This window comes from Pan troglodytes, chromosome X (assembly GCF_028858775.2).
Source record: "Pan troglodytes isolate AG18354 chromosome X, NHGRI_mPanTro3-v2.0_pri, whole genome shotgun sequence".
In the NCBI taxonomy this organism is placed as follows: Eukaryota; Metazoa; Chordata; class Mammalia; order Primates; family Hominidae; genus Pan; species Pan troglodytes.
This window is the reverse complement of record NC_072421.2, coordinates 69374661-69402527: the sequence shown is the minus strand read 5'-3', so window position 1 is coordinate 69402527 and position 27867 is coordinate 69374661. Positions and strand designations below refer to the sequence as shown.

General features: G+C 44.7%; 1 protein-coding gene across 2 annotated transcripts in view; it reads right to left on the bottom strand.

The window, feature by feature from the left end:
- GCNA (germ cell nuclear acidic peptidase) overlaps window positions 1-27867 on the bottom strand; it is a 35393-nt gene extending 7526 nt beyond the window's left edge. Inside the window, 9 exon segments of one of the 2 annotated variants that reach the window (NM_001271674.1) lie at window positions 344-410; window positions 1422-2558; window positions 8116-8204; window positions 11386-11419; window positions 11788-11834; window positions 13591-13624; window positions 13997-14043; window positions 25263-25323; window positions 27751-27867. In NM_001271674.1, coding sequence (NP_001258603.1) covers window positions 344-410; window positions 1422-2558; window positions 8116-8204; window positions 11386-11419; window positions 11788-11834; window positions 13591-13624; window positions 13997-14043; window positions 25263-25321 — 1514 coding nt within the window. In that variant the 5' untranslated portion in view covers window positions 25322-25323; window positions 27751-27867. 2 annotated transcript variants of the gene reach the window in all.

Sequence of the window (27867 nt, the reverse complement as noted above, 5' to 3'; positions counted from 1 at the left end):
CTACACATTGTTCTTTGATCTGAGTTGAAGGACATAGGCAATCTCAGAGGCCAGAGCTGCTGTGGGTGCAGAAAGGCCCCCTCCACCCAGGTAACTGCAGGCACCTTGGCGGAGAGCCCATGCCCAGCCTCAGAGAGTGGGGAAAGAAGGGAGGAAGGAGCCAGTGGGTAGTATTCTCCCTTGCTTGGGCCCTCCTACTCAAGGACAGAAACCTTGTCCCCCAGTCCCATCCCAGCCAGACTCCATCCCCTTGCAGACCACCCCCACCCAAGTGCCCAGTGGACTGCCCAGTGTGACGGCTGTGCAATAAATTCCTGTTCAACTGTACGCGAGCAGTACATACCTAGTCTTGCGTTTTTCAACTTTTGCTGCACCGGGTTTCTTCTTTGAAGGCCCACGCTTCTTATGTCCTTTACCAGATGAAAAAATAATAGGTTACTTGTACCCCGAAAATTGGTACCATCATGAGACCAACAGAAAGGTAAACCCAAAAGGAGCCCTCACAGCCAAGCCCAGTGCAACATCTCTAAACAAAACTGTCTGAAGTGGCATACTGCTGCCTTCATCATTCTCAACGATCTCACCCACGTGAATCACAGAGCTGCCAGCAGCATGAGCTGGGCAGGATTCTGTCAGAGGCACCAAGGACTATGAGGGTCCAGGAATGTGCCCTTAGAAGCTAGGTGGTGTGGGCAACTGAAGTGTGCACAGTCGAAGGGGTGCTATGGTACAGCTCACACACCTGCTCCAATGAGTGGCTCATATTCTAGGCAGCACCTTTACTCAGTGTGCAGGGCAAGGCAGATCTTTCTGCCTTGGCCTAGGACCCATCCTGCCAGCTGCTCTAGCTAAAGGCTTATGTATCAATAGTCAGTGTCATTCATATATCTAAAAAATTTATTGAACCTCTATCATGTGCCAAGCACCAGGCCAAATCCTGAGAGAGACTAAAAGATGAGGAAGAGTCCTCCCACGAAGAGGCTCACAGTCTACCGGGACGGGGTAGGGAAGGGGACAGACTCAGGAATGTATTCTAACAATGTGACTAGTGCTTTGGTAGAGATGGGCTCTAGAACTTTGGTAACCCAGGAGACAGGAGCCACCCTGACTCACGGCTTCATAGAGGAAGAGATAATTTCCTAAGAAAAATAAGATATCCTCAGAACAGAAGGTTCAGGGAGACAGCACTCTAGGCTAGTGAACAGCAAATACTAAGATACAGGAGCATGAGAAAGATGTGGGCATTCCTCCCCTGTTCCCAGAACCATCCTTGCACTGGGATGGATGCCTCCTTGGGCCACAGGGAAGTTGCTGAAATGGCACAGTGTTGGAAGGGAGGACAGGCAGACTGGATAACACAGGCACATTTGGCAGGCAAGGCACATTCAGTGGGACAGGCATACTTGGCATGACTGGCTTACCAGGTGTCACAGATACATTTTTGGTTTTCGCCTTCCTCTTCCTCAGTGGCTCCACTATATTTTTGGTCTTTGTCTGCCTTTTCCTTGGTGGCTCCACTATATTTTTGGTCTTTGTCTGCCTCTTCCTCGGTGGCTCCACTATATTTTTGGTCTTTGTCTGCCTTTTCCTTGGTGGCTCCACTATATTTTTGGTCTTTGTCTGCCTTTTCCTCGGTGGCTCCACTATATTTTTGGTCTTTGTCTGCCTTTTCCTCGGTGGCTCCACAATAGTTTTGGTTTTTGCCTTCTGTTGTTTTAGGGGCTCCATGATAGTTTTGGTTTTTGACTTCCTTTTCCCTGATTGTTCCACCACAGGTGCAGGCTCTTCCTCAGTTGGCAGCTTTCTCTCTGAAACTTCAAGGTTAGCCTCAGGATCACTTGGTGGTTTGCTGAGATTCTCACCAAGATCCTGCTCACCAGCATCATCAGATGAATCATGCTGGGAGACAGCAGCAGCAGCCTCATCCAGCTCTTCTTCATCTGAGGCAATTTGGCCTTCATTACACAAATCTTCTGCTGGCACAGGAACTTCCAAATCATCACTATTGTCATCGGGAACATCCGAATCATCACTCTTGTCGTCGGGAACATCCGAATCATCACTGCTGTCGTCGGAAGCTTCCGAATCATCACTGCTGTCGTCGGAAGCTTCCGAATCATCACTGCTGTCGTCGGGAGCTTCCGAATCATCACTGCTGTCGTCGGGAACATCCGAATCATCACTCTTGTCGTCGGAAACATCCGAATCATCACTCTTGTCGTCGGGAACATCCGAATCATCACTGTTGTCGTCGGATGAATCATCACTGCTGTCGTCGGATGAATCATCACTGTTGTCGTCGGGAACATCCGAATCATCACTATCGTCGTCGGGAGCTTCCGAATCATCACTGTTGTCGTCGGGAGCTTCCGAATCATCACTGTTGTCGTCAGGAGCTTCCGAATCATCACTGTTGTCGTCGGGAGCTTCTGAATCATCACTGTTGTCGTCGGGAACTTCCAAATCATTACCGTTGTCATCGTCATTGTCATCATCACTAATAACTATTGGAGGTTCCTGGATGGCAGGCTTCACATGACAACACTCCGGACTCTCATCTGAAATTCAAGAGACACAATCATATGTAAATGTACTCCCTCTACCACCTCCTTTATATGCTAAATTTCAGCAGATTATTTAGCACAAATTAAACAAGACAGGAACTGTGACATTTTGAATAGCAGTTAAGAATCGGTTATTTTAAAGGAGACACCAATAAACGGAAAGATTCCATGTTCGTGGATTGGAAGAATCAATATTGTTAAAATGTCCATACTGCCTAAAGAAATGTACAGATTCAATACAATCCCTATCAAAATACCAATGACATTCTTCACAGAACTAGAAAAAACTATCCTAAAATTTATATGGAATCATGAAAGGCCCAGAATAGCCAAAGTTATCCTGAGCAAAAAGAACAAAGTGGAGGAATCACATAACCTGCCTTCAAATTACACTACAGAGCTACAGTAACCAAAACAGCATGGTACTGGCATAAAAACAGACAACATAGGCCAATGGAATAGAATAGAGAACCCAGAAACAAATCCACACACCTACAGCAAACTCATTTTAGAAAAAGGTGCCAAGAACATACACTGGCGAAAAGGAAGTCTCCTCAATAAATGGTGCTGGGAAACCTGGATATCCATATGCAAAAGAATGAATCTAGACTCCTATCTCTTGCTATACAAAAATCAAATCAAAATGGATTAAAGACATAAATCTAAGACCTCAAACTATGAAACTACTACAAGAAAACATTGAGGAAAATCTCCAGGACATCAGTCTGGGCAAAAATTTCTTGAGCAATACCCCACAAGCACTGGCAACCAAAGCAAAAATGGACAAATGGGATCACATTAAGTTAAAAAGCTTCTGCACAGCAAAGGAAACAATCAACAAAGTGAAGAGACAACCCACAGAATGGGACAAAATATCTGCAAACTACCCATCTGACAAGGGATTAATAACTAGAGTATATACGGAGGTCAAACAACTCTATAGGAAAAAAAAAAATCTAATAATCCAATGAAAAAATGGGACAAAAGATCTGAATAGACATTTCTCAAAAGAAGACATACAAATGGCAAACAGGCATATGAAAAGGTGTTCAACATCATTGATCATCAGAGAAATGCAAATCAAAACTGCAATGAATGACCAGACACGGTGGCTCACACCTGTAACCCCAGCAGTTTGGGAGGGCAAGGCGGGTGGATTATCTGAGGTAAGGAGTTTGAGACCAGCCTGGCCAACATGGCGGAACCCCATCTCTACTAAAAATACAAATATTAGCCAGGTATGGTGGTGTGTGCCTGTGGTCCCAGCTACTTGGGAGGCTGAGGCAGGCGAATCGCTTGAACCTGGGAGGTAGGGGTTATACTGAGCCAAGATCACACCACTGTACTCCAGCCTGGGTGAGAGTGAGACTGTCTCAAACAAAACAAAAAACAAAAAACAAAACCTACAATGAGGTATCATCTCACCCCAGTTAAAATGGCTTTTAGCCAAAAGACAGGCAATAATAAATGCTGGTGAGAATGAGGAGAAAAGGGAACCCTTGTACATTGCTGGTAGGAATGTAAATTAGTACAACCACCCTGGAGAACAGTTTGGTGGTTCCTCAAAAAACTAAAAACAGACCTACCATACAATTCAGCAAACCCACCGCTGCGTATATACCCGAAAGAAAGAAAATCAGTATATCAAAGAGATATCTGCACTCCTATGTTTGTTGTAGCACTGTTCACAATAGCCAAGATTTGAAGCAACCTATGTGCCCATCAACAGATGAATGGAGGTCGGGCACGGTGGCTCGCGCCTGTAATCCCAGCACATTGGGAGGCCAGGGCGCACGGATCACTTGAGGCCAGGAGTTTGAGACCAGCCTGGCCAAAATGGTGAAACCCCATCTCTACTAAAACTACAAAAATTAGCCAGGCATGGTGGAGGGTGCCTGTAGTCCCAGCTACTCAGGAGGCTGAAGCAGGAGAAATCGCTTGAACCCAGTAGGCAGAGGCTGCAGTGAGCCGAGATTGCGCCACTGCACTCCAGCTTGGGCAGCAGAGCAAGACTCCGTCACAAAAAAAAAAAAAAAAAAAAAAAAAACAGATGAATGCATAAAGAAAATGTGGTACATATGCACAATGGAGCAATGGAGTACTGCTCAACCATAAAAAAGAATGAGATCCTGTCATTTGCAACAACATGGATGGAACTGGAGGTCATTATGTTAAGGGAAATAAGCCAGGCACAGAAAGACAAATTTCACGTTTTTTTCTCGTTGTTGTTGTTGTTGTTGTTGTTGTTTGAGATGGAGTCTTGCTCTGCTGCCAGGCTGGAATGCAGTGGCGCAATCTCGGCTCACTGCAACCTCCGCCTCCCGGGTTCCAGCAATTCTGTCTCAGCCTCCCAAGTAGCGGGGACTACAGGCACGCACCACCACACCCAGCTAATTTTTGTATTTTTAGTAGAGACGGGGTTTCACCATGTTGGCCAAGATGGTCTCGATCTCTTGACCTCGTGATCCGCCTGCCTCGAACTCCCAAAGTGCTGGGATTACAGGCGTGAGCCACCACACGCATGTTCTCATTTATATGTGGGGTCTAAAAATGAAAACAATTGAACTAATGGAGATAGAGAATAGAAGAATAGTTACCAGAGGCAGGGAAGGATAGTGGAGGGGTGTGGAAAGGTAGGGATGGTTAATGGGCACAAAAAAATAGAAAGAATAAGATCTACTATTTAATAGCGCAACAGGATGACTGTAAGTCACTAACTTAACTGTACATTTTAAAATAATTAAAAGAGTATAACTGGATTGCTTGTAACACAAAGGATAAATGCTTGAGAAGACAGATACTGCATTCTCTATGATGTGATTATTACACATTGCATGCTTGTATCAAAACATCTCATGTACCCCATAAATATATACACCTACTATCTACTCACAAAAATGAAAAATTATTTTTTAAAAAAGAAAGTTACTTTAGATTGTTTTTCCCCTATTTTTTATTTCACTGAGAGCAGTGACAGATCAAATAGCAACCAAACTCGTGGCAATTTTCAAATCATAGTCTCTAAGTAGCAAGATACAGTAGTTGCTTCGGGCTTCCCAAACACGGGTCTGCAGACTTGTATATTTTCACTGGTCCACAGCAAAATAAGACAAATTAGAATAATAAAGTGGTATTTTTTCTCCCATCAAGTTAAATTTCTATAATTTAAAGGACTGTCCTTTATTTTGTGATTATGTCTTGGTTAAACTTTTGGTGTTCTTTACAAAATTACAAAGATAGTAAATGGTAGCTGAAGTTTTTTTTTTTTAATTTCCTTCATTAGACAAATTAAAAATTGACAACTCTGTGTTGGTCACCAAAATTTCATTCTTTAAATTAGTTCATAAGTGCAAAGCTCTCAGAACAACTGATATGAGTCAGGAGCAGGTCCTGATGTCGGCACTCTCTGAGAGGCCTCAGGAACATTTGGAACATCACTGCCTGCACTGAAATGAAGGTTGGTGTGTCTGACGCCACACACTCTTTGAAGTCTGTTTGGAGCTCAAGTTCTAGCTTTCTATGATTCTGGATGTAAACAAAAATCTAAAAATCTAAACCATGGCATAGGCAAGATGTGAAAGATATATTTATGGTGCAAAAACTCTTTATCCTAAAACTGCAGATTTGAGATAATATATTTTGAGAGTCTTATCTGTTATTTGAATTAATTATGAAAAAACTTCAAATATGCAGTAAGGGAAGAGAAAAGGAGTAGATGTTCCTATGGTAAAAAGCCCTGCCTCCTTCCTAGAAAACTTAAAAGATTTGCCACCTGCAGTTGAAATTAAAAATTAGAAAAAGTAGGGACACACTGCTTACAATATATTTAAAAATGACTATGTACAGTGACAAAGGTTGGAGGTATGTTTTAGAGTTCACTGGGCCTTGTTTTCTGTAGAATTGCCTAAATTCATTATAACAAAAAGAAATGCCACGTAGAGAACAGCAAAGAAACATACAAAGCCAGTCCTATAGGAGCATTCTTCATCCCTCCATCGCTGCGATGGATGCCCACAGCTACAGTCCACAGGCCAGCAAGGTTAAGAGCAGCCTTAGCTAAAAGTTCACCCTCAAAAGAATCGGTCTCTTCTGATTTAAGGAGTCAAGCACCTGGTGGCCTCCGGTTGTGAACTGGTTTCTGGCTCTGTTACTCCTGCCTGCCCTCAAGCTGTCTCCTTGGAGTTCCTTTCACATTTAAACAGCTTGTCATGTCAGACCCTCTACTCTGCACTCAGACCACTGTCCTGCTCAGGCACAGCCACCCAGAGCTAGAGAGAGGTAGCAGGGAAAGAAATCCAAAAGGATGGGGGGTAGAACAATAGGAGACTAGCGTTTCAAACCACCTCTCCCTTCCCTGCTCTGATATCCCGGGTTAGCTAAGCAACTCTGGCCAACAATAGCTCTTGGGTAGTTATCTAAGAAGTAGCTGGTGCTGGTCAGGCCCAGTGGCTCACACCTGTATCCTAGCACTTTGGGAGGCCAAGGCAAGCAGATTGCTTGAGGCCAGGAGTTCAAGACCAGCCTGGCCAACATGGAGAAACCCCATCTCTACTAAAAAAAAAAACAAAAACAAAAACAAAATTAGCTGGGCATGGTGGCGGGCGCCTGTAATCCCAGCTATTCAGGAGGCTGAGGCAGGAGAATCACTTGAGCCCAGGAGGCAGAGGTTGCAGAGAGCTGAGATCATGCCACTGCACTCCAGCCTGGGCAACAGACCGAGACTCTGTCTCCAAAAAAGTTGTAGTTGGTGCTTTAAGGGTGTCCCATTTTCAGTTGAGTTCAGCTCAGCAAACATTAACTAAGTGCCCCACGTATCATGCCCTATACCTGTACTGACAGAACAAAGGTCAGTGAAATACTGTCCCTAATGCTTAAAAAGTTTCTAGTCTTCCTGTGTTTATCCCCCACTGAGCAGGTAGGTTCTGAATTCAGTTAAGCTCCAAGCCACCCAGAAGGCTAAAGGGGCTTCTGATCCAAAGAGGTAAGGATCTGCCATGGGAAACAGGCTCTAAAGAAACACAAGAATCTGTAGAAAATACAGAAGGACCGGCAAACAGCAAAGACCAGTAGCTCAATGGAAAAAGAATTTTCTCAACACGACACTGCCAGCTGGCCCATAACCACCACCCTTCAAGCTGGAAGGAAGAATGAGCCAGGCCTCTTACTCCTTTCCTCTTCCTCGTCATTCCCACACATAGAGCGGGGAAGAGAGGAAGAGGGAGTCACAGAGCAGCCTCCATACTTCCCAGCCTCAGCTCTTGACCCACCACCCCTACCCCGCTTCACTGATATAGCTCTAGGCAGGTAAGAACTCTACTGAGGGGGCCCCCAAGGTCTGAGGCAGCAACAACAGTTGCTGCTGCTGGGAAATTGACCAGGGGGTATAGGGAACCCAGCCATATCCACAGCCAGCACATACGAGGAAAGAAACGGTGGCACTCACTACTGAGGGATTCTGAATAGAAAGTCTGCGGACTCTGATCCTGAAACTACCACGTGTGATGAGGCTTTGGAGCTCAGCTACTTATCTAACAAAGTAATATATACTTGCCGTCGCTGTTTATTTCCAATAACTTAGCTTTCTTCTCCTCATGGGTGTGACATTCCTCATCAGAATCAGAGTCAATCACTACCACGGAGCTGAGTGATGAAACAGGAGAAAAACAAGAGAGAAGTATGAACGCAACAGTCTTCTTTTTCATGGCATTTCTCACCTTTTCTGATCTTGACCACTTGTCAATTTTTTGTTTCCCACAGTAACTCTGTTCCCCTCCTTTGGAACTACTCAATCCTTCCATTCTACCTGATTTTCTATCTTTTTCTCTTTTTCCATCTTCCTACATCTTTCCATCTGTCTCACATCCTTCTAAAACGAGGAGTCTGTCACATACTGAGAGTGAAATGGGCTCTGTCAGATTTTATGTATTCAGATAGTTTTGGCACAGTGGTAAAATTGATCAGGGAGTTGTCATCTTTCTTTATCAAGTTTGAGATCCAGTTGTCTGAGAAGGGTAGAGGGCCACAGATGGAGAGAGGCAGCCTCAGAGTAGGGAGTTTCTCTTCAGTGCTACTCTCTGCAACCCCAAACCAGCACCACCCTCTTGAACTGACGGACTGCTCTGGTAGGTGTCAAACTCAGCAGTGCACCTGCACCACCCAGGGTGCCAGTGGTAAGCACCCCCTGGGGTCCTCATCCTCGGCTAATCCTGGTATTTGGCTCAGAAGTTCCAGCAGGATGAAATTGGCCACCTTCCTGTCCCCAAACAGTGTATAATAAGTATAATATACTTTCATAATGAAAGAAAAATACTTAATACACTGTTACAGGACATGTCTGCACCTGCTACAGACACACATGTTCATCTGCTTCCACCATGTTTACCACTTTGACACTGCCAAGTTGATGTGCCTTTGCTATCCTATTGACTACTCCATCCTTAAAACTCTTTTCTTGATTTCTGGGACAAAGTCGTCTTTTGGTTCTCGTCTCACCTTTCCATTCACTCCTCCTCACTCATCTTCCTCGACTCAATCCCAGGACTTATCCCCAGCCCTCTCATGCCAATACAATCAATTATTAATTACACCAGCCCAATTCATTATATTGAGCCCAACTTCTCTTCTGACTTCTAGCTCCACAGTTCCAACTTCCTACCTGGATATCCTGTGGGCAGGGCTGATATTTAGTCAGTATGCAGAGGTACGGCCTTACCGATTTGTTTATTGATGGTGTCTGTCCTGACCAGCAGGCAACCATCCTGACTAATTCCTGCCTGTGCTCTGTTGGTTGTTAGAAAATTTTGATTATCAGCCCTGCCTACAGGCTCCTTGATTCTAGCATGCCCAAAACCAAACTCATCACCTTCCTCCCAAATCTATTCTTCCTATATCCCATATATAGATGGCACCTGGGACTGGACCAAGACCTGTGGGCACTCCTTGCAGGTCCCTTAAAACTGATTTTCTTTAAACATTTGTTCACCATCTATCTAGCAGAGGCTGGAAGAAACTATTTTTTCTATTTAAAACTCAGATACATTTTAATTATCAAATAAGGACTTCATTATGTATAATATTATACACTGGAAGACTTCTTAGGAGCCATGATAGAACATTTAAAATATAAATAACAGCAATGGAAATACTCTGCATCTTGATAGTGGTGATGGTTACACTACCATATATGCTTGTCAAAATCCATCAAACTGTACACCTAAAAAGGGTGAATTTTACCATATATAAATCATACCTCAATAAACCAGACTTTAGAAATACAATTAACAAAACTGATCATCAACGATTAATAGCTTTATACATTATTTGGCTCTAGAATTTCAGCTGATTGCAACTGCTGACTTTATTTATTTATTTATTTATTTATTTATTGAGAGAGTCTCACTCCCACCCAGGCTGGGGTGCAGTGACGCAATCTTGGCTCACTGCAACCTCCGCCTCCCAGGTTCCAGTGATTCTCGTGCCTCAGCCTCCTAAGTAGCTGGAATTAGAGGCACATGCCACCACACCCTGCTAATTTTTGTATTTTTATTAAAGATGGGGTTTCGCCATGTTGGCCAGGCTGGTCTTGAACTCCTGACCTCAAGTGATCCGCCCACCTTGGTCTCTCAAAGTGCTGGGATTACAGGCGTGAGCCACTGTGCCCGGCCTGCAACTGCAGATTTTAAATGACATTTCACACATTGGTGTCAGGAGTTGGTGGCTTACACGTTATAAAAATACTCAATAGAGATAAATCAGAGATAGCCAGAACAAAAATTTTCCCACTTCACAGCACTATCTGGCTTGATGGGGGGAACAAGAATGACCAATTTGCATTTGTACAGTAATTCAAGGAGTCAATGTGGAAAACAGTTATGTAGCACCATACTTCATATTTACTCCAGCAATTTTTTTCAGCACCCCCTACAGTTTGGCACCTGGGAAACACCCCTCCATCAAGCTCTGGCTAGAACAGAGGATTCATTAATAGGAACAGTAGCAGGTGAGGCTGAAAGAGAGGTTATGGCCAGATCACAGAAGGCGTTAAATATTGGGGTAAACAGCTTGATTTTTCTATTACGAGCTATTTGAATTGGGGATTGATATGATCAAAGCAGTGCCTCAGGAGATCCACCTACAAGTGGTACACCGACTGGATCAGAAGAGATCAAGGTGAGGAAGCCACTTAAAAAGAAGAAACAAGCTGGGCACGGTGGCTCACACCTGTAATCCCAGAACTTTGGGAGGCCAAAGCAGGTGGATCGCTTCAGGTCAGGAGTTCAAGACAAGCCTGAAAAACATGGTGAAACCCCATCTCTACTAAAAACACAAAAATTAGCCGGGCGTGGTGGCATGTGCCAGTAATCTCAGCTACTTGAGAGGCTGAGGAGAAGAATCACCAGAACTCAGGAGGCGGAGGCTGCAGTGAGCCGAGATTGCACCACTGCACTCGAACCTGGTCGAGCAAGACTCAGTCTCAAAACAAAACAAAACAAAAAACTAAACTAAACTAATCTAAAAACAAAAATAAAAAGGAGCAAACACCAATAAGGGCTTAGACTAGTACAGCCTGGATGTTAAGGCATAGTTCACAGAGATACCTCAAAGAAGAAACTGACCAGTTAGATAATGGGTCAGGCATAAGGAATCTAATGTTTTCAACCTGGTTGTGATGTCAAACAGCCATCGTGATCCTGCTGAGAACCACAGAGTGTCCACAGAGGAAATGTGAAGTTTACTCTTAAATTTCCTTAGACAGAGCATGGGGTTTTCCCCCCCTTAATTTAAAAAAAAAAAGTAAAGTTTCATTAATTCTCCTACTCACCTCGCCTGTCTCTTCGGAGCTCTTCTGGCCACAGCTAAATCAGAGAAAGAGGGCATTAGAAAACATCTGAAGCATGAAAAAATCTGGTTGCCTATGTCTTTAACTCCCTAAAACCAAAGTCTATAAATTAGAGCTGCTTAAAATTTACATCTCCCGTGAAGGATAGAAAGGAAATAAAAGTAAGGAAACCCAGAGCCAAAAAAAAAGGAGGAAAGTAAGTTGGAAAAGAAGCAGAGAACCTCCTCCACTCCTGACAGTAGGGAAATTTCATTTCACCGACCTAAAGAGAGCCCTAGAGGTGACGAACTTAGAACCAACTTAGGCCAGACATCCCAAATCACAGTTGAGTCATCTCTACAAAGACACTTCAAAATGTTCCTGCTTTGAGTGGACTCTACTTACAAGACCCACTGGTGTCATCACTCCTTGACTGGACATTAAGGATGCAACTGCAAAAATAAAAGAGATACTTTATAAAAGGAGGGCTATCGACGCCATAAGCAACCAATTATCAAAAATCCCAAATAAGTGAAGAAAACAACCAATCAGAATTCCTGAAATGCAAAAAGGTTTTAAGGGCTTTAAGCCCTTAGGAAATTAGGATCACAACAGCACAAGTGAACAAAAATTGGAAGCAATGAGCTGCTCAGTCCTTACTGCTGAATCAAAAACACGGGAAGAATGTTAGCTGAGTATCATTAGCTATCAGTGAAAAGCCTGTTTTCTGCCAAGTAATTTATTTCTATTTAAAGGTATGAAAGAGACGCCAGGCATGGAGGCTCACGCCTGTAATCCCACCAACTCAGGAGGCTGAGCGGGGAGGATCGCTTGAGCCCAGGAATTCAAGGTTGCAGTGAGCTATGATGGCGCCACTGCACTGCAGTGTGGGCGACACAGCAAGACCCTGTCTCTAAAAAAAAGTAAAATAAAAAATAAAGACATGAAAGTGAGTCTTGAGAAAAGAGCCTCGGGGGAAAGGACTTGAGGATGAAGAGATTGCAGTCAAAAATTAAAGGGCAAAAGGGCAAGGAGGTCCCCATTAAGGGTGTACTTCTTGGAGATAGCCTACTGTTTGGGATTGATATCTAGGTAAATGGACAACTACTGAACCCCGTTTCATGCAGGGCCAATGAATGGATGGTTTCAAAGCTGCCACTGCTCCCTGCAGTGAGCCATGATGCTGGGGCCTCTTGCTTCTCTGTCTCACCTGCCAGGGGTCCCAGCACTCTCTCTCCGCTGCTCTGTGGCAGGCTACTTTGCCTCTTGCTATCACTTACGAGAGTTATGCAGCACCACCTGAGGTGAAGCCAAGCACTTCCTGCTCGGAACCCTTCAGCTCACCAGACAGCAGCCGGCTGGACATCCACTGTCAGCCAGATCCAAACTCCAGCCCAGGGGAGTCACACCGCAGTGAGCACCACTTCACCGCCACTGCCACTCCTCCAATGTGGCGCCTGGCTACATCATAGGTCATCTTGTTATTAGTTATAGTGACACGTAGTCCACAGAGGTTATCAAAATGCTAAAGGAGGGGGACATAATAGCTCTAAGGAAGTCCAGGCTCTGCATACTAAAAGTTAGACTTAGGCCAGGTGCAGTGGTTCACGCCTGTAATCCTAGCACTTTGGGAGGCCAAGGCAGGTGGATCACTTGAGGTCAGGAGTTCAAGACCAGCCTGACCAACATGGTGAAACCCCATCTCTACTAAAAATACAAAAATTAGCCAGGCATGGTAGCGTGTGCCTATAATCCCAGCTACTCTGGAGGCTGAGGCAGAAGAATCACTTGAACCCGGGAGGTGGAGATTGCAGTGAGGTGAGATCGTGCCACTGCATTCCAACAGAGCAAGACTCAGTCTCAAAAAAAATAAAAATACAAATAAAAACTAAAGTAAACTAAAAATAAAACTAAAAGGGAGTAAACACTGATAAGGGCTTAGACTAGTAGAGCCTGGATGTTAAGGCATAGTTCACAGAGATACCTCAAAGAAGAAACTGACCAGTTAGATAATGGGTCAGGCATAAGGAATCTAATGTTTTCAACCTGGTTGTGATGTCAAACAGCCATCATGATCCTGCTGAGAACCACAGAGTGTCCACAGAGGAAATGTGAAGTTTACTCTTAAATTTCCTTAGACAGAGCATGGGGTTTTCCCCCCCTTAATTTAAAAAAAAAAAGTAAAGTTTCATTAATTCTCCTACTCACCTCGCCTGTCTCTTCGGAGCTCTTCTGGCCACAGCTAAATCAGAGAAAGAGGGCATTAGAAAACATCTGAAGCATGAAAAAATCTGGTTGCCTATGTCTTTAACTCCCTAAAACCAAAGTCTATAAATTAGAGCTGCTTAAAATTTACATCTCCCATGAAGGATAGAAAGGAAATAAAAGTAAGGAAACCCAGAGCCAAAAAAAAAAAAAGGAGGAAAGTAAGTTGGAAAAGAAGCAGAGAACCTCCTCCACTCCTGACAGTAGGGAAATTTCATTTCACCGACCTAAAGAGAGCCCTAGAGGTGACGAACTTAGAACCAACTTAGGCCAGACATCCCAAATCACAGTTGAGTCATCTCTACAAAGACACTTCAAAATGTTCCTGCTTTGAGTGGACTCTACTTACAAGACCCACTGGTGTCATCACTGCTTGACTGAACATTAAGGATGTAACTGCAAAAATAAAAGAGATACTTTATAAAAGGAGGGCTATCGACGCCATAAGCAACCAATTATCAAAAATCCCAAATAAGTGAAGAAAACAACCAATCAGAATTCCTGAAATGCAAAAAAGGTTTTAAGGGCTTTAAGCCCTTAGGAAATTAGGATCACAACAGCACAAGTGAACAAAAATTGGAAGCAATGAGCTGCTCAGTCCTTACTGCTGAATCAAAAACACGGGAAGAATGTTAGCTGAGTTATCGCTAGCTATCAGTGAAAAGCCTGTTTTCTGCCAAGTAATTTATTTCCATTTAAAGGTATGAAAGCAACACCAGGCATGGAGGCTCACGCCTGTAATCCCACCAACTTGGGAGGCTGAGCGGGGAGGATCGCTTGAGCCCAGGAATTCAAGGTTGCAGTGAGCTATGATGGTGCCACTGCACTGCAGTGTGGGCGACACAGCAAGACCCTGTCTCTAAAAAAAAGTAAAATAAAAAATAAAGACATGAAAGTGAGTCTTGAGAAAAGAGCCTCGGGGGAAAGGACTTGAGGATGAAGAGATTGCAGTCAAAAATTAAAGGGCAAAAGGGCAAGGAGGTCCCCATTAAGGGTGTACTTCTTGGAGATAGCCTACTGTTTGGGATTGATATCTAGGTAAATGGACAACTACTGAACCCCGTTTCATGCAGGGCCAATGAATGGATGGTTTCAAAGCTGCCACTGCTCCCTGCAGTGAGCCACGATGCTGGGGCCTCTTGCTTCTCTGTCTCATCTGCCAGGGGTCCCAGCACTCTCTCTCCGCTGCTCTGTGGCAGGCTACTTTGCCTCTTGCTATCACTTACGAGAGTTATGCAGCACCACCTGAGGTGAAGCCAAGCACTTCCTGCTCGGAACCCTTCAGCTCACCAGACAGCAGCCGGCTGGACATCCACTGTCAGCCAGATCCAAACTCCAGCCCAGGGGAGTCACACCGCAGTGAGCACCACTTCACCGCCACTGCCACTCCTCCAATGTGGCGCCTGGCTACATCATAGGTCATCTTGTTATTAGTTATAGTGACACGTAGTCCACAGAGGTTATCAAAATGCTAAAGGAGGGGGACATAATAGCTATAAGGAAGTCCAGGCTCTACATATTAAAAGTTAGACTTCAGCTGGGCACGGTGGCTCACGCTTGTAATCCCAGCACTTTGGGAGGCCGAGGCAGTCGCATTGCTTGAGGTCAGGAGCTCAAGATCAGCCTGACCAACATGGTGAAACCCCACCTCTACTGAAAATACAAAAATTAGCCAGGCCTGTTGGCGGGCGCCTGTAATCCCAGCTACTCGGGAGGCTGAGGCAGGAGCATCACTTGAACCCAGGAGGCAGAGGTTGCAGTGAGCCAAGATCCACGCCACTACACTCCAGCCTGGGCCACAGAGCGAGACCCCATCAAAAAAAAAAAAAAATTAGACTTAGCCACTTCTTTACGGCTTTTCATTTGGCCTAGAGGCTGATACTGTGCTGCCTGTATACTTTTCCAATCTTTCAAAATACATGATGGCTCAACTCCTTGATTAAACTTCCTATGCATTTCTCAACCACTGTACCTTGGACTTAGTAGTAGACTTCAAGTTTTTTTCTTTAATCAGGAAAGAAACCTTTTGCTGGCTGTACGGTTTCCCATGGATGGGTCAATATGTGATGTTAGTTGTCAGTAAACAGCACTATATATTATATAAACTAACAGCTGATTCAGACTTCATCCATCTTTTTACATACTTTTGTGTTACAAACACACCTATTTTTTTGAGAGGTCAGGCAAAAGGAACAAAGGATCAACATGAGGCAAAAAGTTACATGACAGAGAGCCCCACCCAAATCCCTAATGGCAAAATATCAAATTCCAGGTGGGACAGTAACCAACAGGTGAGGTAGTCCAAGGAAAGCACTAAGGAAGAAATACATGGTCAAAAAGAAGGCAGATTTTGTTTGGTATCTTTTCCAAGTAATATTCACCACCAGGGGAACAAGTCCCTAGAATGTATTTCAAGGCTCATGTTACTATTATTAGAAAATATACGCAGGTGGCTGAATGCAGTGGCTCACGCTTGTAATCAGCACTTTGGGAGGCTAAGGCGGGAGGATTACTTGAGCCCAGGAGTTCAAGACCAGCCTGGGCAACATGGTGAAACCGTCTCTACAAAAAAAAAAAAAAATCAAACAACGAGGCTGGAGGGTTGCTTCAGCCTGAGAGGTCGGGGCTGCAGTGAGCCATGATAGTGCCACTGCAGTTCCCACCTGGGTGACAGGAGTGAGACCCTGTCTTAAAAAAAAAGAAAATATATGCAGGCTAGCTGACATGTTAAGAATAGGGGAAAAGGAAAAAAGGAGGCTGGGTGCAGTGGCTCATGCCTGTAATCCCAGCACTTTGGGAGGCCGAGGTGGGTGATCACCTGAGGTCAGGAGTTTGAGACCAGCTGGGCCAACATAGCAAAATCCCGTCTCTACTAAAAAATACAAAACTTAGCTGGGTGTGGTAGCACATGCCTATAGTCCAATTTCTTCAGAGGCTGAGGCAGGAGAATCACTTGAAACCCGGAGGCAGAGGTTGCAGTGAGCCAAGATTGCACCACCGCACTCCAGCCTGGGTGACAGAGCGAGACTCTGTCTCAAAAAAAAAAAAAAAAAAAAAAGGAAATATATGCAGGCCAGGTACGCTGTAGTCCCAGCTATGCAGGGGGTAGGAGAGGACTGCATGAGCCCAGGAGGTGGAGGCCTCAGTGCACCATGATCACACCTGTGAATAGCCACTGTACTCTGGCCTGGGAAATACAGCGAGAAACCCCCCACCACACCTCGTTAAAAAAAAAGAATATATGCATTGAAGGAAGAAGAACCAGAACTCTATCATGAAAGGACTAAGAAATAACATTGGAAGGCTTTAAAGATACATTAAAAAAAAAAAAAACCTCAAAAACTATAGAAGAGCTGGGAGCAGTGGCTCATGCCTATAATCCCAACACTTTGGGAGGTCGAGGCCGGAGGATCACTTGGGAGCAGGAGTTCAAGACTAGTGTGGGCACCATAGCGAGACTCTTTGTCTTTACAAAAAATATTTTTAAATTAGCTGGATGTGGGATCCTCCCAGCTACTCAAGAGTATCCCTTGAGCCCAAGAGTTCGAGGCTGCAATGAGCTATGATGGCATCACTGCACTCCCACCTGGCTGACAAAGAAAAAAAAAAAAAACTTAAAAAAAAGTTATAAAAGATCCAAAAAAGATCTATTTTATTTTATTTTATTTATTTATGAGACAGAGTCTCGCTCTGTCACCCAGGTTGCAGTGCAGTGGCGCGATCTTGGTTCACTGCAACCTCCACCTCCTGGGTTTAAGTGATTCTCCTGCCTCAGCCTGTGGAGTAGCTGGGATTACAGGCGTGTGTCACCAAGCCCAGCTCATTTTTGTATTTTTAGTAGAGATGGGGTTTCACCATGTTGGCCAGGCTGGTCTTGAACTCCTGACCTCAGGTGATCTGCCGGCCTTGGCCTCCCAAAGTACTGGGATTACAGACATGAGCCACCACGCCTGGCCAGATCTCTCCTTTAAAACTTTAAAAGACTATAAATCATAAAGATTATGTATGCTTTTATATGACTACAGAAAAATCTCTGGAAGAAATACTGCCAAATTATTCAAAATTATTACCTCAGAAGAATGGGAGGATGCATGCATGTGAAGGCCGACTTTCACTTTTTACTTTATATGCTTCTGTACTGCTCATTTTCACCACAGACCTATATTCCCTTAGTAATTTTTACAACTCAATAAATATATTATAACATGATTAGGATATCTGTGGTTCATTCATTCACTAATTAGACATTTATCGAGCATCTACTATATACTTGGTACTGGGGCTACAAAAAAGAAAAAAAGAATGACTTCTAGGGATCTCACAGTCCAGTGGCAAAGACAAAAAAACAAATAGACAATATTCATGAGCCTTACTCTAGAACAACAGGAATCAGAAACTGCATTTTTGGCCGGATGCAGTGGCTCACACCTGTAATCCCAGCAATTTAGGAAGCCAAGGTGGGTGGATCCCTTGAACCCAGGAGCTCTAGACCAGCCTGGCCAACATGGCGAAACCCCATCTCTACTAAAAATACAAAAATTTTAAGAGCCAGGCATGGTGGCGCACACCTGTAACCCCAGCTACTGGGGAGGCTGAGGAACAAGAATCACTTGAACCCAGGAGACAGAGGTTGCAGTGAGTTTGCAGTGAGCTGAGATTGTGCCACTGCACTCCAGCCTGGGCGACAGAGCAAGACTGTTGAAAAAAAAAAAAAATCCAAGAAACTACATTTTTAACAAGCACCCCCAGGCAATTCTGATCCAGGAAGCTGGCAGACCACACTTTCGGGAACACCAGTTAAGTGTGACAGCCTTCTTTTCCTTGAAATCAGGAATTGAAAATATCAATAGAATGCTAATTAAGTAACTTTGGCATTGTCAAGAAATTTAAAACATAGCCAATCCACTAGGTGACCCATTTGCTTTTCTGATTATTTTAAATTCAGCCTAACAGGATAATTTTTAAAATATAATTTTAAATATATTTTAAATATCATATCAACAAGGCTATCTTGTAATAGTATTGACAAAACAAAGAATCTTGCTTGGGCTAAAAAAGACTAGTCAGTGGGCATCAGAGAGTACCAATTAGGCTTATCAATGAAAACCAGACCCCCATCTCTTGCATTATGCATTTCGGTACAACTTCTGCCTTTGAAGTGCCAATCCCTCCTTCCCCACCCGCTTCACTGTGTTAATGACCTTGTCTCATAAGACACTAGGATAATAGAAGCAATCAGCTAGGAACTCACTCATCCTCCCACCAAGAAATCTCCAGAACTAACTGCAACCATACTAGACTCTCCGCCTTCTCTATCACTAACAAGGGAACACAGTGTCCCTACCACTATCAAAGACCAATCCCTCCCTTGTACTTTGGACCTGTCTCCCCTAGCCTTCCCAGGGATTGTATTCCAGTAGTTCCAGCACTCTGTGCTGCATCATTCTCCCCTTTCTCCTGAATCATTCATGCTACTAGCCCTAGACTCCATGTCCCCAACTTTACATTAATAGCCTTGAGCTCTTCACTGAACTCAAACTGTCTACTTGACACCTTGGATATTTATTATTTAAAAGGTAACATGGGCCAGGCGCAGTGGCTCACACCTGTAATCCCAGCATTTTGGGAGGCTGAGGCAGGCGGATCACCTGAGGTCAGGAATTTAAGATCAGCCTGGCCAACATGGTGAAACCCCGTCTCTACTAAAAATACAAAAATTAGCCAGGTGTGGTGGCAGGTGCCTGTAATCCCAGCTACTTGGGAGGCTGAGGCTGGAAAATCGCTTGAACCCAGGAGACAGAGGTTGCAGTGAGCTGAGATCGCACCACTGCACTCAAGCCTGGGCAACAAGAGCGAAACTCTGTCTCAAAAAAAAAAAGTAACATGGCCACATGGCCAACAACACAGAACTCTATTTTCTCCCTCAATCCTGTTCCTATCCCAGCCCTACCCATCTCAGTCAATAGCACCACCATCTACCCAGTAATGCCAAATAATCGAGGAGTCATCCTTGATTTCTTTCTTTCCCTCACCTCCCATATCCAACCCATCTGCAAGACCTGTTGGCTCCACTTCTCTAATATATTTCATCTAATCTAACACACATTATTACATATACCTCCTCCATGAAAGAAAAAAAACACTACCAAACTACAACCTGCCATCAAATGTATGATACATGCCAATTTCAGAAATGCAAAAATGTGAAAAGACATCTCCGAATTTACGAACTACAATATATTACATATTCATCCAAATCTCTCCAACTCCACTAGTAGCACCCTACTCTAAGCCACCATCACTTCTAGACTTTCATAATACCAAGTTCTTGGGCCTCAGTTGAAAAAAAAAAAAACATTTATTTCATAGGGCTATTGTGGAAAGTAAACAAGATCCTATCTGCCCTCCTCTGTACTCCTATGGCATCATGCACATCTGCCCCATCGCAGCGTTTATCACACTCTACTGTAACTACCTGTTTACATGTTTCTAACCCCCACCCTAGACGGTAAGCTACGCAAGGACTTGGAAGTGTATTTGTTTCACGTTGTTCCATACAAAGTCAGGATTCAATAAGTATTTTTTAAATGAATGAATGTATGAATGAATCTCAAAATCTCAAAGAGTGATTCCAAAGACCCCTTCTATTATTTTCCACCCCCTAAAAAAACCTCAAGTTGTGAAAGAATTCTGCCTACTAGATCTCACTAAGTAATAATTTTCTGTGTGTAAAAATGTCATTACACATATATGCCCATCTATGTGAAGGTTCGAGGTAAAGAGTCAGCCCAAAGTAAAAAACAAAAAAGCTAACAATCTTATCTTCGTTAATGAAAATACAATGCCCAGATCAAGGGAAGTAGCAGTTCCAATTTGGAGCTAAGATGGGTTAGAGACTGGCAGGTTGGTGTCTGGCCTCAAGGGCTATCTCCAACCAGAAGCCTAAGATCTGCTTTTTGGACCTGTAGCTTCAGAAACTCAGATTTATCAATTCTTCATTAAATGCTAAAAGCATGACTCCTGTCAACCAAATTCACAAGGGGCTAATAATAACACATAACCCATTTACCTCTCAGGACAACTGAGACTAACGATCCACCCTGGGCACTCCCTATTTGAGGGCAAGTGACTGAGGGTCATGGAGCTGCAATTTGACCTTTTGCTTTGTTTTTTTTTTTTCTTTTTTTGAGACAGGGCTTCGCTCCCGTCGCCCAGGTGGAAGTGCAATGGCGCGATCTCAACTCACTGCAACCTCCACCTGCTGGGCTCAAGCAATTCTCCCGCCTTAACCCCCCAAGTAGCTGAGACTACAGGTGTGTGCCATTGTGCCTGGCTAATTTTTGTATTTTTTTTTGTAGAGACAGGGTTTCACCATGTTGGCCAGGCTGGTCTCAAACTCCTGGACTCAAGCCATCCGCCCACCTCAGCCTCCCAAAGTGCCGGGATTACAGGTGTGAGCCACTGGGCTCGGCCACCTTTTGCATTTTTGATCACACACATGATTCAGGAGACTGAATCAGTAATAAAAAACCTCCCAACAAAGAAAAGCCCAGGATCATATTGATTCACTGGTGAATTCTACCAAAAATTTAACAAACAATTAACACTAATCATTTTTTTTCTTTTTTTCTTTTGATATGGAGTCTCACTCTGTCGCCCAGGCTGGAGTGCAGTGGTGCGATCTCGGCTCACTGCAAGCTCTGCCTCCCAGGTTCACGCCATTCTCCCGCCTCAGCCTCCCGAGTAGCTGGAACTACAGGTGCCTGCCACCACACCCAGCTAAATTTGTTTTTGTATTTTTACTAGAGATGGAGTTTCACTGTGTTAGCCAGGATGGTCTCGATCTCCTGACCTTGTGATCCGCCCGCCTCGGCCTCTCAAAGTGCTGGGATTACAGGCGTGAGCCACCGCGCCTATTAATTTAATTTTTAAATTAAATGCTATGAGGCCGGGTGCGGCAGTCACGCCTGTAATCCCAGCACTTTGGGAGGCTAAAGCAGGCAAATCGCTTGAGCCCAGGAGTTCGAGACTAGCCTGGGCAACTTGGCGGCGAAACCACATCTCTACAATAAAATACAAAAACTAGCTGGGCATGGTGGTGCATCTGTAGTCCCAGCTACTCTGAAGGCTGAGGTGGGAGGATCACTTGAGACCAGAAGGCAGAGGTTGCAGTGAGTCATGATCATGCCACTGCACTCCAGCCTGGGTGACAGAGTAATACCGTCTCAAACAAACAACAAAAAAAATTAAATACTACGAAAAGCACCTTTGGGCATTTAATTGGCTTCATAAACTGGATTTTCCTATGCTTGGTTACCAAAAATCAAATTACTCAATCAACAGTGTGTCCAGCTGCACACAGTGGCTCACATCTGTAATCCCAGCACTTTGGGAGGCCGAGGCGGGTGGATCACTTGAGGCCAGGAGTTTGAGACCAGCCTGGCCAACATGGTGAAACCCCATCTCTACTAAAAATACAAAAAAAAAATTAGCCGGGCGTGGTGGCACATGCCTATAATCCCAGCATTTTGGGAGGCCAAGGCGGATGGATCACTTGAGGCCAGGAGTTCAAGACCAGCCTGGCCAACATGGTGAAATCCCATCTCTACTAAAAATACAAAAAAAAAAAAAAAAATTAGGCGGGTGTGGTGGCATGCGCCTGTAATCCCAGCTACTCAGGAGGCTCAGGCACGAAAATTGCTTGAACCCAGGAGGCAGAGGCTGCAGTGAGCCAAGATTGCGCCACTGCACTCCAGCATTGACAATAGAGCAAGGCTCTGTCTCAAAAAAAAAAAAAAAAAAAAAAAGAATAGTATGTCCAATTTTATAGCTCTTGGTACATCTGCTTAATCATTTCCAAAGGGTTGTGTCAGTTTATGATGTCAGCAGCATTACTATGATTAAATATTTAAAATTTGCTAATAGGTAAATGATTTTTAAATTAGCATTCCTTTTTATTACTTATTAAGACGTATATTTTCCGATGTTGGCGTCATTCTTTTGCTGATCCCCTCCACACCCCCCGCTTTTTTAAACAAAAAATAGAGATGAGGTCTTGCTATGTTGCCCAGGCTGGTCTCAAACTCGTAAGTTCCAGCATTCCTCCCGCCTCAACCTCCCAAAGTGCTAGGATTACAGGCGTGAGCCACCCCACCCCCTACCCACATTTTTAATGACTATGGCAAAATAATGTTTACCAGGTCATTTTTTTTCTAACTGATAAAGAACTCTGAAAACAGCAGTGAGTGACACTCTGTCCTTGCTCTTCCTGGAGACAATGTATCTTATTTATCCTTCTAGAAAGTTAAGCGTAAGCACACATCAGAACAAGTACACACACCATTTTCTTTTTTTATTTTTTTTTTACAAATAATATTATGCTATATGCATTGTTCTGCAGCTTGCATTTTTCACTTTATATTTCTTAGTAGTCTTTTCATTATCAGTACACATAGCTCTCACCACATTTTTGCAATGAACCCTAATTTATTCAAGTAGACTCTTAGGACATTTCAGCTCTTTTCAAATTTGTGCTATTACAAACAGTGCTGCAATGAATGTTCTTGTACATATTTCTCTATGTACTGGTAATTAAATCATATATCCTTCTTCCACAAAAGTGAACAAAGACCAAAATACCCTGTAAATGTCTATATATGATTACATGAACATGGAGAAAAGTATGGAAGGCTAGCTACATAAATATTTAGCATGGGTTACAGGGAGAAAGGCCATGGGAGAAGGGGAAAAAAAAAGTCAAGAAAAAATAAGACTGAATTACAATTACTGAATTACATGTATGATCTAATCACATTTATGCACTCATGTATATGGGAGTACAAGTATAAAGAAATTAAATGATTTTAAAAGAAAAAGTCTCAGTAGTGGAACTGCTACTTCAAAGGACATAGGCATTTAAAATGTGATACTGCCAGACTGCCCTCCAAAAAGGTTGTACCAAATATATACTCCCACAAAGAATGTAGGAGATTTTCTGTTTTCCTATCAATTGGCAACACTGGGTATCATCAAACTTTTTGCAAATATATAAAAAATTGTATCTCATTTTAAAATTTATCATTTCTTTACTTTTCCAAGTGGGAGAAAAAAAAATAAATGAATAAGATTTATCATTCCTTTAATGAGAAGTAATATAATTAAAATTTATCACTTATTTAATGAGAAGCAATATAATTAAAAGCTGATTTTTTTTTTTTTTTTTTTTTTGGAGAGAGGGTCTCGGGTTGCAGAGGCTGGAGTGCAGTGGCGCAATCTCGGCTCACTGCTGCCTCGACTTCCCGGGCTCAGGTGATTCTCCCACCTGAACCTCCCGAGTAGCTGGGACTACAGGTGCAGCCGCCGTGCCCAGCTAATTTTTTTATTTTTTGTAGAGGCGGAATTTCATCATCTTGCTCAGGCTGGTCTCAGGACTCAAGCGATCCGCCCACCTCTGCCTCCCAAAGTGTGCCCGGCCAAAGCTGAAAATTTTAATGTCTGAGGTCCGTTTGTATTTTTTTTTTCCCAGAGAGCTACCTTCTAATATTCTTTGTCATGTTCCATGCGTTTGTTCACCTTTTTCTAAATTACTGATTTATAAAAAGCTTTTTGTTAAGGAAAATAGCCCTTTATATTTGTAACACAAATATTTTTCCAGTTTATTTACCATATTTATGTTTTGTTTGATATCAAACTTAGACCTTTCTACTCCAAAAACTATTGGAAACAAAATCCATCTATTGTTTTCTAACATTTTAATGGTTTCATTTTTTATTTTAAAATATTTGATCCATGTGTAATCTATTTTGGCATAAGCAATAAGGCAAAAACCCAAGTCTCATTTTTTTCCAAATGGTTAGCCAGTTATCCTCAAATGGTTTGTTGACTAATCCATATTTTTCCCCATTGATTTGAAATGCTGAAATGTCGTTTTTCTTGTTTAGTAAATTTTCTTATGTACTTAAGTCTATTTCCAGACTTTCTGTTGGTTTGTACCTTCCCCCATATCATACCCTTGCATGCATATCTGTGAGGGAGGAAAATAGGGTAGTGTTCCAGAAGAGAAAAAACTTAGAGACAGGCAGCTATCTTAAAAATAGCTCCTGATCACATCACTGCACTCCAACCTGGGCGACAGAGCAGACCCTGTCTCTCACACGCACAAAAAAATACCTCATGTTGGAAGTTCTCTGAACCTTTATTGGTTCAGGGTGCATCTCCATAAAAAAATTTAAAACAAAAACACCTTGTGTTATCATGGAGAAGAAAAATACTTGTGTACCTCTAGAGGCAGCACTATCGATACTGGCGTGGAACAACAGGTTTTAATTGCATCAGAATGAAGAACTTTCTAGAAACCACATATATTCAACGATGCACTGTTGCCTCAAATGTCGTCATTTCCTGGCCACTAACAGAGAAATTATATAGCGGATTCAAGAATTTCATAGGAGGCTGGACTCCTAGTTTGTAAAATCCTTCTTTACAATTCTCATTTTATAACAAACCAAGTTATACGCTCTACAGATACTAAAGGAAATAAACATACTTCTCGAGAAAGCTGTTTTGCCAATACGGTAACACTAAACTAAAAGAAAACAGAACTTTCTAAATCTCACCAATCCTCGTCCTCCTCCGGCTCTTGCAAGCGGGGCAGCTCTTTTTTGTGCCCATCCATGTCTGTAGTGAAAGACAAAAATACACTTTCTTAAGAAAGCCAGAACTCGGCCGGGCGCAGTGGCTCACGCCTATAATCCCAGCACTTTGGGAGGCCGAGGCGGGCAGATCACAATGTCATGAGATCGAGACCATCCTGGCTAACACGGTGAAACCCTGTCTCTACTAAAAATACAAAAAATTAGCCAGGCATGGTGGCGGGCGCCTGTAATCCCAGCTACTCGAGAGGCTGAGGCAGGAAAATGGCGTGAACCCGGGAGGCAGAGCTTGCAGTGAGCCGAGATTGTGCCACTGCACTCCAGCCTGGGCGACAGAGCTAGACTCCATCTCAAAAAAAAAAAAAAAAAGATAAAGAAAATAAAATAAAAAGAAAAAAAAAAAGAAAGCCAGAACTCAAAAGCAGAGACATCTCTACATTTACATTCTGCATTTATCTTTGGGTATCTTCCCCACCTTAAAGCCGAAACTTTGCTCTGCAAAATGAAAAGGATTTAAATTTGTTTTGTTGCAAACTTTTCCCACTCAGGCCTCTACCACCCCAATCTCTTCCCACCCTGCACCCGCCCCCACTTCCCACTCCCTCCACTCCCACCTCAACTTGCCAGTCTTCCACGTATCAGGGCTCGACCGCCCCCACATCCCACTGGCCCTCCACCTCCCTACACCTTCAGTCCCCCTACTCCTGCCCCAAGGAAGTCTCCCACCTACCGGGTGTCAACCTCTCCCCCTTCCCCTACCTCCTTACTCCCCACTCTGTCAATCTTACCCAGAATAGGCTACCACTGCCCCCTCATCACCTTCTTCCTTCTGTCCAACCTCCACTGCCCCCTTACCTCCCGCCACTCTGGCTTCTCACTGGTCTTATATGAATCCGGCCACCCCCTCCCCGCTTCCTATTCCTGCCTCCAGCCTCTAGCCAATCTTCGACCAAACAGGCCTTGACCCCTCCCCAACTCCTTCCTCCTATCAGGTCTGGACCCTACCCCCACCATTCTCACCTCAGTCTTCCACCAATCAGGCCTCAACCCCACCACCCTTCCCCCACACTCGCACCTCCAACCACCTCCAGCCACCTTCAACTGCTTCCAACCGGTTTCCCAAGCAGGCTTCCACTCCCCCACACTTCTATCCAACTTCTGCCCTACCCCACTCCTGTCTCCCACCACCACTCAGTCCTCAGCCAAAGAGACCTCGACCCCCACACACACACCCCTACCCACAACCACTAGCTCTCACCTCCCCCCAATGCTGCAACAGGCACCCCCACTTCTCCCCACAGCCACTGGCACCCCCACCCGCTCCTACGCCGCCACTGGTGCTGCCACTGGTGCCACCTCCCCCCACACTGCCATGGGCGGCCCCACTTCTCCCCATGCTGCCACTGGCACCCCCACCTGCTCCTACGCCACCACTGGCACCCCCACCTCCAATGCCACCACCAGCATCCCCACTTCTCCCCACGCCCACCAGCACCACCACGTGCTCCTAGGCCACTTCCACCACCACCAAGTGCTCCTACGCCGCCACCAGAACCCCCCACTTCCCCCAACGCCCCCATTGGCACCCCCACCTTCAATGCGGCCACCGGCGCCTCCACTTCTCCCCACACCGCCAGCGCTACTATGTGCTCCTATGCCAACGCCACCAAGTAGTCCTAGGCCGCAACTGGCACCCCCACCTCCCCCAACACTGCCACTGGCACCCCTACTTCTCCCCACCCGCCACTAGGGACACCACCTGTTCCTACACCACCACTGGGGCCCCCACCTCCCCCCAGTGCCGCAACCAGCGCCCTCACTTCTCCCCGCGCCGCCACCGGTGCCACGTATTCCTACATAGCCACTGGCGCCACCACACGCTCCTACGCCGCCACCAGCGCTCCCACTTCCCCCAAGGCCGCCAATGGTGCCCCTACTTCTCCCCACACCGTCACTGGTGCTACCACATGCTCCTACACCACCACCAGCACCCCCACTTCCCTGACACCGCCACAGGCACCCCCACTTCCCCCAACGCCGCCACTGGTGCCCCTACTTCTCTCCACCCGCCACTGGCACCAACACCTCCTTCTACGCCACCACCAGGCCCCCCACTATCTGCAATGACGCCACCAGCGCCCCTTCTCCCCACGCCGCCACTGGCACTACCACCTGCTCCTACGCCGCCACCGGCGCCCCCACCTCTCCCAATGCCGCCACTGGCGCCACCATATCGTCCTACACCACCACGGGCGCCCCCACCACCCCCAATGCTACCACTGGCGCCTCCACTTCTCCCCTCGCTGCCACTTCCTCTACTCCCACCTCAGGCCTACACGGGCAACCAGAGTCCAAGGTATACAGTGGTCCTGGTTTTAATTAAGTCACTCAATTAGGATTAACCTCTGGACCACTTCAGCACCCATCTCAGTCCGACCAGCCGGTCACCTACCTGGTGTTGCAGCCTCTGGCGTGGCCGGCAGCAGCTCACCTCCAACTGCCCGTGGAGTGCGTGCAAAGATCCCGAGCGACTGCGATGAACAACGCCAGGCGCAGGCCCCTTTATAGT